At 42.2% G+C, this 10,762-nt stretch overlaps 1 protein-coding gene across 1 annotated transcript; it reads right to left on the bottom strand.

Moving 5' to 3' along the window:
* Window positions 1–5,608: 5,608 nt before the first annotated feature.
* Window positions 5,609–6,550, bottom strand: LOC102276488 (olfactory receptor 9A4). The gene has a single exon (XM_070369934.1). It carries the CDS (start codon window positions 6,548–6,550, stop codon window positions 5,609–5,611), a length of 942 nt encoding a protein of 313 aa, XP_070226035.1.
* Between the last annotated feature and the right edge of the window lie 4,212 nt (window positions 6,551–10,762).

The following is a 10,762-nucleotide window of genomic DNA, read 5'->3' as shown; positions in this document are numbered from 1 at the left end:
TTCTATGGGCTTATCAAAAAATTCAACAAAGCTGAAGAAAATCTCAATTTGAAAATATGTCATGGTATATTCACTGTACACTGGTTTACTAATTTTCCTGTTGTTGTTCAGTCACTCAGTCGTGTTTGACTCTCAGTGACTCCATGGGCTGCAGCATCCCAGGCTCCCCTGTCCTCCACTATCTCCTGGAGTTTGCTCAAATTCATGTCCATTGACTTGGTGATGCCATACAACCATCTCATCCTTGGCAGCACCTTTTCCTTTTGCCTTCAGTCTTTCCCAGCATCAGGGTTCTGCCACCAAGTTGGTTCTTCAGATCAGGTGGCCAAAGTATTGGAGCTTCAGCATCAGTCCTTCCAATGAATATTAAGCATAGATTTCCTGTAGGATTGACTTGTTTGATCTCCTTGTGGTCCAAAGAATTCTCAAGAGTCTCCTTCAGCACCACAGTTTGAAAGCATCAATTCTTCGGTGCTCAGCCTTCCTTATGGTCCAAATCTCACATTCATACATGACTACTGGAAAAACTATAGCTTTGAACAGACAGATGTGACTAGATGGCAAAGTGATGTCTCTGCTTTTTAATACACTGTCTAGGTTTGTCATAGCTTTCCTTCCAAAGGGCAAGCATCTTTTAATTTCATGGTTGCAGTCACCATCTGCAGTGATTTTGGAGCCCAAGAAAAGAAAACCTGTCATTGCTTCTGCATTTTCCCCTTCTATTTGCCATGAAGTGATGGGACTGTATGCCATTATCTTAGTTTTTTGAATGCTGGGTATCAAGCCAGCTTTTTCACTCTCCACTTTCACCCTCAACAAGAGACTTTTTACTGCCTCTTCATGCTCTGCCATTAGAGTGGTATCATTCGCACAACTGAGGTTGTTGATATTTCTCCTGGAAATCTTGATTCTAGCCTGTGATTCATCTATGTACTCTATGATTCGCAATGTACTCTGCATATGGGCTACTCTGGGGGCTCAGTGGTAAAGAATCTACCTGCAATGCAGGAGCTGCAGAAGACACAGTTTCAATCCCTGGGTTGGAAAATCCCCTGGAGGATGGCATGGCAACCTACTGTAGTATTCTTGCCTGGAGAATCCTATGACAGAAGAGCCTGGTAGGCTACAGTCCATAGGGTTGCAAAGAGTCAGACATGACTGAAGCAAATTAGCATGCATGCACAGCCTTCTGCATATAAGTTAAATAAGCAAGGTGACTTCAGGGAGAGAGCTCCGCCTGTGGCAAAGGTCATGAGGAAGGAGGCTCGGCATACGCAAAGGCGGGATCGAGCCTCAGGAGTCCCCCTGGAAATTCTCGAGCATCTACCCCCAAAACCAGAGTCTGCCTACTTTCTGCTTTGTGCTTTCACCTACACCTCTGACTTTACGGGGGGCTGTCTCCCACTACCTCTCTCTGAAAAAAGAGTTAGCTTACAGCTCCAGTTAATAATTTCTGGGTGTGACAGTGTTTCAACCTACAAACTCCTTTGGAAGTCCTCTAGCCTGCCTGAATAGGTTTTTCCGGCCACATGTGATTGTTCAGAGCCTCCCAACTGTGAGAGGCAGGAGATGTTCTAAACTGTTTAAACACAGATTCCTTTGAGTAGTTAAAAGATTGATTAGAAATTGTACTGGTGAAGGGTTTTTTCACTTATTGGGCCAATATTTGCTGCTAAGTCTCCATACTCCTTACCTACTGTGTCCTTGGCAGTGTATTGATTGATATAATGGGTGTATAGAAATGTAAGTAGTAGCCTCAATGTTTGTAACCTTGGACCCTTGAGTTAATTCTTTTCTTGATTGAGCCCACCTCACCTTTGCCCTATAGGAATGCAGCTTTGTCCAATGCTTTTTTGGAGGCTGGTGGCTGACTTTGGAATAATCACCTTTAGAGAAAAAAAAGTTCCTTAAAATGTTAACAGGCCTCCTGGCCAGAAGATGATGTAAATCACCTGAGCTTTTGCATATGATAAGTTTGAAAGCCTGGCTTCGATTAGAACCAGGAACTGCTGTCCTTGCATGACTCCACCCCTTCCCCCATTATCCTCTACGCACAACTTAAGGTATAAAAACTACTTTGGAAAATAAAGTGCGGGCCTTGTTCACTGAAACTTGGTCTCCCCATGTCACTCTCTCTCTCAAATTCTGGAGTCTCCATCTGGAGCGCGGAACCCGCCATGCTTGCTAATTATGCCTGGGCTTCTAAGATCCGACCAGGGGGGCCTCAGTGTCTCCTCTCCTTCGGGAGAACGGAAGGACGCCTGCAGCCTACGTAAGTGGTGCAAACTTCTTGTCTTGAAGTTTTATTGGTCTCCCGCGTAAATCAAGCTACTCAGCCTCTTTTCTTCACTGAATTTTCCTACTGAGCTATCCTTATTTCAGCTGCTTTTCTCCACTGAATTTCCTCACTGAGCTATCCTCATTCTATTACTCTTTATATCCTTAACTAATGTTTAATTAAGCAATTGTTTCCTGATCCTCGCCTATGCCGTCTCTCCTTCGAATACCCTGGATCAGCCGGGGCTAGACCCCGGCAGGTGACAATATACAGTTTTGTCATATTCCTTTCCCAGTTTTGAACCAGTCAGTTGTTCCATGTCCAGTTCTAACTGTTGCTTCTTGACTTTGCATACAGGTTTCTCAGGAGACAGGTCAGATGGCCTGGTAGTTCATCTCTTTAAGAATTTTCAACAGTTTCTTGTGATATACACAGTCAAAGGCTTTATCATAGTCAATGAAGCAGAAGTAGATGTTTATTCTGGGATTTCCTTGCTCTATCCATGATCCAGTGAATCAAGTTGGCAACTTGATCTCTGGTTCCTCTGCCTTTTCTAAACTGAGCTTGTGCATCTGGGACTTCTCAGTTCACATACTTCTGAAGCCTAGCTTGAAGGATTTTCAGCTTAACTTTGCTAGCATGTAAAATGAGTGCAATTGTACTGTAACTTGAACATTCTTTGGCATTGCCCATCTTTGGGATTGTAAGGAAAACTGACTTTCTAGTCCTGTGGCGACTGCTGAGTTTTCCAAATTTGCTGACATATTGAGGGCAGCACTTTAATGGCATTATCTTTTAGGACTTTAAATAGCTCAACTGGAATTCCATAACCTCCATTAACTTTGTTCATACTAATACTTCCTAAGTTCCACTTCACTTCACACTCCAGGATGTCTGGCTCTAGATGAGTGACCACACCATTATGGTTATCCATGTCATTAAGACCTTTTTTATACAGTTCTTCTGTTTATTCTTGCCACCTCTTCTTAATCTCTTCTGCTTCTGTAGGTCCTTACCATTTTTCACCTTTATTGTGCTCATTCTTATAAGAAATGTACCCTTGATAGCTCCAATTTTCTTGAAGAGGTCTCTAGTCTTTTCCATTCTATTGTTTTCCATTATTTTATTTTATTTTATTTTATTTTATTTGCATTGTTCATTTAAGGAGACCGTCTTGTCTCTCCTTGCATTCTCTGGAATTCTGCATTCAGTTGAATATATCTTTCCCTTTCTCTATTGCTTTCACTTCTCTTCTTTCTTCAGCTATTTCTAAGGCCTCCTCAGACAACCACTTTGCCTTCTTACATTTCTTATTCTTTGGGATGGTTTTGGTCAGTGCCTCCTGTACAGTGTGACAAACCTCCATCCATAGTTCTTCAGGTACTCTGTCTACCAGATTTAATCCCTTGAATCTATTCATCACCTCCACTGCATAATCATAAGGGATTTGATTTAGGTCATACCTGAATGGTCTAGTGGTTTTCCCTACCTTATTCATTTGAAGGCTGAATTTTGCAATAAGGAGCTCATGCTCTGAGGCACAGTCAGCTCCAGGTCTTGTTTTTGCTGACTGTTTAGAGCTTCTCCATCTCCCCTGTGAAGAACATAATCTGATTTTAGTATTGACCATCTGGTGATGCCCATGAGTAGACTCTGTAATTACCTTGACCACAGTGTTTTATATTCTCATAAGAAATGTATCAAAGTCTATTCTCCAGAATTCACATCAATTCAGTATTCTCAGAGGTTTACTCTTTTCCAACCTGATGAATATGATACGGCTGATGACGGAGTAATGTTTGGCAAGGCACTTAATCTCTTATCCTCACTATTTTCTCATTTGTGAAATGGACATCATACTACTTACCTCAAAGGATACTGCCTAGGATGTGCAAGGCTTTGTGAAAATCAGAAAAAAGTTCTCTTGTTGTGTGAGTGAACTAGAACAATGGGATTCCTCTAGGAAGAAGAGACCTCATGAAATGAACCTGAGAGGAAGGGGTCCCTGTCTTTGAGTCTGCAACCCTTTCTCAGCCAGCACAGTCCCACCAGGGCCTCTTTGCTGCTAGCAGAGCATGGGTTGGATTGAAGGTCTTGCTCACCACCTTCTCTCGGGGTCCTATTCAGTACAAGTAACTCAATAGGCAAAGTGGTCTTGCCTATGCCCACCGACAGAAAGGCATCCTCACACAGTACTCTTGGAAAACATAAGGAAGCCCATCAGCCTCTGCTGGGCAGCTCAGTTGACCCTCTCAATTCAGAGCTGGTAGGAGGTACTGAGTGCCATCATTTTCAGTAAACTCCTACCTCCAAAGCCCTTCCTCTCACAACATGAAATTTCAATCATTACCCTGCCAAACAGCCATGCCCTACATTGCTGAGGAACTGGGAATGAAGTGGGTAGTACTCGTTTGTTATGGTTGGCCTGCAGAGAAAACCTATGAAAGGGACACTTGGATTTGAAAACAAAGACTCAAAATGCATTCTTCAGCCTGAAGTCTGGGTCTGGGAGAGGTCAGAACAGAAAGAGCTGTGCTCAGGGACAGTGAAACACAAGATGCTCCCTCCAGAACTAGTCATTTCACTCTTCTCTGTCTCTACCACACGTACACCTCAAAAGGGAGGGGCTAAAGCAATGCCCTGAAGTGTAGCGAAAGGAAGTTTTTCCTCCTTCTGACCAAAATATTTCCATATCTTCACATCACCAGTATTTGCCAAGTGAGAAGGATTCCCATCGCCATATCACCCCTCTAGATTCATTCTGTGGCAAAATGGCTATATCATGTGCACTTATTGGTAGCAAGGAGTCCAGGAAAATATGAAACAAACAGAGACAAAGAGAAACAGGATATTTTAAAACTTACAGCCATCTTGTCAAGAAATTTCACAAAAGTATAGGGAAAGAACTAGGAAGAGCTTATGAGGAACAAAGTGCACATCTCTGCCTTTGAATTCATTATCCATCCATCTCACCCCTCACACGCCCATTTCATTACTTCCCCAGGAAACACATTTTCAAGATGAATTATAAACCAGTATGGGTCCAATAGAACATTTATGAAAATGTATGCTTTTCTTTTTTCTAGGTCGTCCCACATCCTCCAAATATACTTTCTTGAGTTCACAGGGGAAGCAAATAGAAGCAAACACTGTGAGTTTCTAGTGAGTAGAGCCCAGATCACATTTTTACATGCCTTGTCTACTTCTAGAACCTGATCAGGAGTTGTAGATTCTATTTTATTTTTGTAATGGAGACAATGTAAGAGTAGCATTTTCTAGATAACTGACTCATCTAAAGTCAAGATCATACCATCTAAATTGAGAGAAGAGTTAATCCTTGAGGAGTTGACAGCAGCGTTTCACTCCATCTCGAAGGGCCTCTTTGACTTTGTCATTCCGGAGAGTGAAGATGAAAGGGCTCAGCAAAGGAGTTAACAGGATAATCAACAGGGAGACTATCTTATTGTACTCAGCTGCCTGCGTTTGCTTGGGTTTCACATAGAGGAACAAGCAGCTGCCATAGCCGATGACAACAAAGGTGAGGTGGGAGGCACACGTAGAGAAGGCTTTCCTGCGGCCGGAGGCAGTGGGGATCTTGAGGATGGTGGAGGTGATGTAGATGTAGGAGACAATTGTTGGAACCAGTGAACCAATGACAATGAAAACAGCCATTAAAAACAGAACAAACTCTGTGAAAAGAGTGTCATCACACGATAGTTTGAGCAACTGACCTTGGTCACAATAAAAATGGTCTAACATGTTTGATTTGCAGAAGGTAAACTGAAATGTGGCATAGACTGGCCAGATTTCAGAAAGGAACCCAAACACCCATGACCCAATCACCACCGAGATGCAGGTGTGGCTGTTCATAATGGTATTGTACCTCAAAGGGTTACAGACAGCCACATAACGGTCCACAGCCATCACTCCCAACAGTGCAAACTCTGTGGTCCCCAGAGCAAGGTACAGGAAGAGCTGGGTGACACATGCAGTCAGAGATACTGTCTGCATCTCATGGAGCAGCAGCCCCCAGAGCATCATGGGGACGATTATAGATGTTGCCAGCATTTCCACGGCAGAGAGATGACCAAGGAAGAAATACATGGGGGAATGTAGATGTTTATCAACACAGATAATCACAATGATGATGGTGTTCCCTATTATTGTCACTGAGTAGAAGAGAAAGAATATAGCAAAAAGAATGTGATGTAGTTCTTGGGACCCAGGGAATCCTAAAAGGCAGAATTCCGTGGCACTTGAGTGATTGCTCATATTTCAGTCCTTGTTTCTGCTCCTTGGGAAACCTAGAGATCAAAAGAAAAGAAACCTGCTCCACAGGTCTTGCTCACAAGAGAGAAGGACAGCCTAGAATGAGGAACCATTTCCAACCTGGGAACCAGGTGAGGTGCCCCTATGAGGATGCTCTGCACAAAGTCAGACCTAAATGTTGTCTCCTCCGGTCCAGCTGAAGTTCACTGCCTGGAATGGATGAAGATAGCATCCTCTCCACTTGTGTGAAGAACACCTCTCTTGTCTTTTTTCCCCACTAGATGTGCATTTTCACAGGTTAAGACCTTAAAAATTGGCCTGTTTTCATGCTGAGTCAGTCCCTTAGATCCAGGGTTTGTTCTTTCCTCTTAGCTTACCTGTAGCAGATGATATAGTGACATTCCAGAGGATGTTCAAAAGAGTGAATTTTATCCCACCCTTCACCCTGGTGGGTATTACAGAGATCCCCTAGGGTTCAGCAGAAGAGAGGCAGAGGGTCCCAGAGCACCATCTCTGCTTTCCCCAGATTTTAAGATCTCTGTGTTACAAATCAGGTAGTATTCCAAATGGAAACTCTGGAGCTTCGGATGATTTCCCTTTGCAGATTCAATGTTCTCTTACACCATCCCCCCTCCCCGTCCCGCAAAAGTCTTGACAGGAAAGAAAAATGGTACCTGACTTCCACAAGTTTAGGTCCAAGGTGCTCAGTACTCAGGTTGCCTGGATGTCTGCCCCCAACTTTGTCTATCCCGCCATGCTAATTTCATCTCCTCGGAAGACTCTTTCCATTCACCTTCCCCCAAACCTGAAAGACCTGTTCATTCCTGACAGTTAGCTTTCTTCATAGCGCTTATTACTATCTGACATTATGTCATACATTCAATTTCTTACTTCGCTTCTTCATTTAACATTAAACAAACGCTGCAGTGAACACAGCAGACTAAAAATCCCTGTGTGGTGCTTATGTTCAAGGAGAGAAAGGAAGCTATTCCATAAACAAGTATATAAAATAGTTTATCCATCATGAGATAAAAAATGAAACGAGGAAGCAGGAGTGGAAATTCATTTATTTTGTTGAACTATGATACTGGAATGTAAACTCCAAAGAGGCAAGAAATGTCCTCTGTATATATTATAGATCAGATCAGATCAGATCAGATCAGTCGCTCAGTCGTGTCCGACTCTTTGTGACCCCCATGAATCGCAGCACGCCAGGCCTCCCTGTCCATCACCAACTCCCGGAGTTCACTGAGACTCATGTCCATATATTATAGAGACATATATATATATAAACATTCTGGAGCCAAATAAATGCTGAAAAATTTGACAAATGATGAGTGAATGGGCACAGTCTTTATGACTGAATACCACACGGTCCTGGCCAGGGTAGTAAGGCCGCAGCTCTGAGATCCTACTGTTCTCAGATTGCCTTTGTTCCTCACATTACCTTTTTCCCTTCCTCTCATCCCCTCCTGAGACTTTCCCAATACCTCTGGAAATCTTTCACTGATGGGAATCCAGGCTTCAAAGACAGAACCATTGGGAGATCTCAGGGGTCTGCTTCTCCCCAGTTTTCTGTAACCTCCACTAGATGAAGAAACGAGAGAGGCGCCTGCTGACCGACATCAGGAGCTGCGCCTGCAGGAGCACCGGGTCAGAGAAGAGCTGCCTCTGCTCTCCACTCTGCAGCTGCTCCCCGGCCCAGCCTCCAGACTCTTGGCGTCCTCCTCTAGAAGGCAGCCAAGCCAGAACTCCCCATCCTCATCCTCTCCCACACTTTCCTTTGTACAGGGGAACCCTGAGAAGATACTCACCTTAATGCACGTGCTCTCTGGGGCTTGGGCAGGGCTACTCCTGTCTGGCTACTGCTGAGCTGAACACAGGGTCAGAGCTTCTTGGTGCTGCTTCCATGCATGGTGAAGAAGGAAACTGTCCTCAGGGAGGAGTTAGGGAAAATGTCCAGAAATAACAGTGTTGTGGGGAGCTAAGGGTCTATCTCTCTCTTTCATTTTGCTCTCCCACTTCCCTCCTTCCCAAGGGGACTTAGTCACTGAGGACCCTGCTCTTAATTAGACCAAGCTTAGGGTATCCAGTCTGGGGAAAGCAGAACAAACTTTTAGTTCTTCCCATCCCTGAGCAATTATATTTCAGAATTTTTTCAGCTTTTCGTTCAATGGAAAACCTAAAAGCTCACCAGAGGCTTCTCAATACCAAGTCTGCCTTCAAAAAGGCCATAAGTCTAGGTTCCCAGACGATGTCTCAGACTCTGAGTAGGTCACCCCTTCTGCTCTTTGTCCTAATCTCTTCTCAGGATTCTCTTAGATAATTGGAGTCAAAATCTGCTCCCTCCCAATCCAGCTATAGGAAGCTCCAATGACTGACTCAACAATATACCCCAATGTTTAAGGAAAGCCTGCATTTGGATCTTAACTTCAGTGAACCCCACCTCCCCAAAGCCTTATTTCTCCTTGGCTCATTACACAGAGGCTCCTGATAATAACCCTGTAGACTCTTGAAAATCCCATGAAGAAGTTCCACCCCTAAATCCAACTCTGTTTTCCTCTACTGTCTCAGGTGTCCACTATTCTCATACCTATGCACTTATTAGCACTCAAGCAGCTGCTGGCAGACATTTATCTCCATGGCATGTTCCTAATCACCAGCTGGGCACTTCTATGTAGGAAGAGCTTAAGGACAGCCTAATGGAGGCAGTTTTGTTTACAACCTGGAATGATGGACAAAATTTAAAATGAAAATCTGCTTAGTGCTGAATTGAGACACACATGTGAGACTTACAAAACATTTATGTAGATTTTTGGATTCAAGTTTAAACACACCTGTTAAATCCAAGAGTGTCAACTGGTATGGAACAGTATAATTTGAGAATAATATTCCTTCCATTCCTCAAACTGTCTGATCCCAACCCAGTTGCCATATAATCTCATAAAAATTTCCTAAGCAGGCATCTACATTTCCTTTGGAAGAAAATTCTGTGAAAATCTGTTTTACTACTTTTGATGTTGTGTTCAGTCGCTCAGTAATGTCCGAGTCTTTGCATCCATTACTCTCTCACTTAACAACATTCAAAAGACTCTCTTCCATATCAACACATGTTGCCATACTGTGTTTACACAGCTTTCATTTTATACATGTCCTTATTGGCAAGTCCCCTATTAATGGGTTTCTGTTTTCTTTCTTTTTTTTTTTTTTAATGAGAATTGATGTTATAAGGAGTCCCACATTTATAAGTCAATACAAATTTTTGTATATGGAGCAAATCCATTGAGCTGGAATTTTTAGTTCAAAAGTTAGATATATTTGAACTATTGCTTTCTATTGGGACCAAGTTACACTCTATAGATTCTGGATTGTTTTTCACACCCCTATGATATGTGAGTTGTTGATTTCCTGATCCACAACCAACCGAAGGGATAATCAAAATTTCATTTTAATTTTAAATTGAAGGCAACAAAAATATCTCAAAAGAGAAATCAGTTGGTAATCCATGGAAAATCTTTTCTTTTAATAAAAATTACTATAACTAACTAAAATGAAATTGAATAACCGATCCCACAATTTGTTAAATAAATGAATTCCTACTTAAAAACCTTCCCACACAGACAACTGCAAGTTCAGATGGGTTTGCTGGTGAATTCTATCAAACATTTATGGAAGAAGTAACATGAACCCAACACAAAATCTTCTAGCAAAAATGAGGAAAAGAGAACAGTGCCCCATTCTTCTTATCAAGCCAGAATTATTTTGATACTAAAGGCATCACAGGAAAATAAACCTACAAAGCAATATTCCTCAGGAACATAGAAGAAAATTTCCTTAATAAAAATATTAAAAATTCAAATCAAGCAATATGTAAAGAAAACAATACAGCATAACAAAGTGATGATTTTATTCCAGAAATGCCAGGTTGGTTTATAATAGGAGATTAATCAATATAAATCACTATGTTAACAGAAATAAAGAGGAAAACTACATGACCACTTCAATAGGGGCAGAAAAGCTATTTACCAAAAAAGAACAACCTTTGATTAAAACTCTCATTCAACTAGGAACTAAAGGAACCTTCCTCAAACTGAAAGTAGCATCTAACAAAATCATAGTGCTAATATGAAGCCTGATAAGAGACAACGCCTTCTTCAAAGACAGGGAACATGACAGAGATATCTGTTCTCATCACTTCTACTCAACTTCATACTG

This window comes from Bos mutus, chromosome 4, assembly GCF_027580195.1.
Source record: "Bos mutus isolate GX-2022 chromosome 4, NWIPB_WYAK_1.1, whole genome shotgun sequence".
NCBI lineage: Eukaryota > Metazoa > Chordata > Mammalia > Artiodactyla > Bovidae > Bos > Bos mutus.
This window is presented reverse-complemented; position numbering and strand designations above follow the sequence as displayed.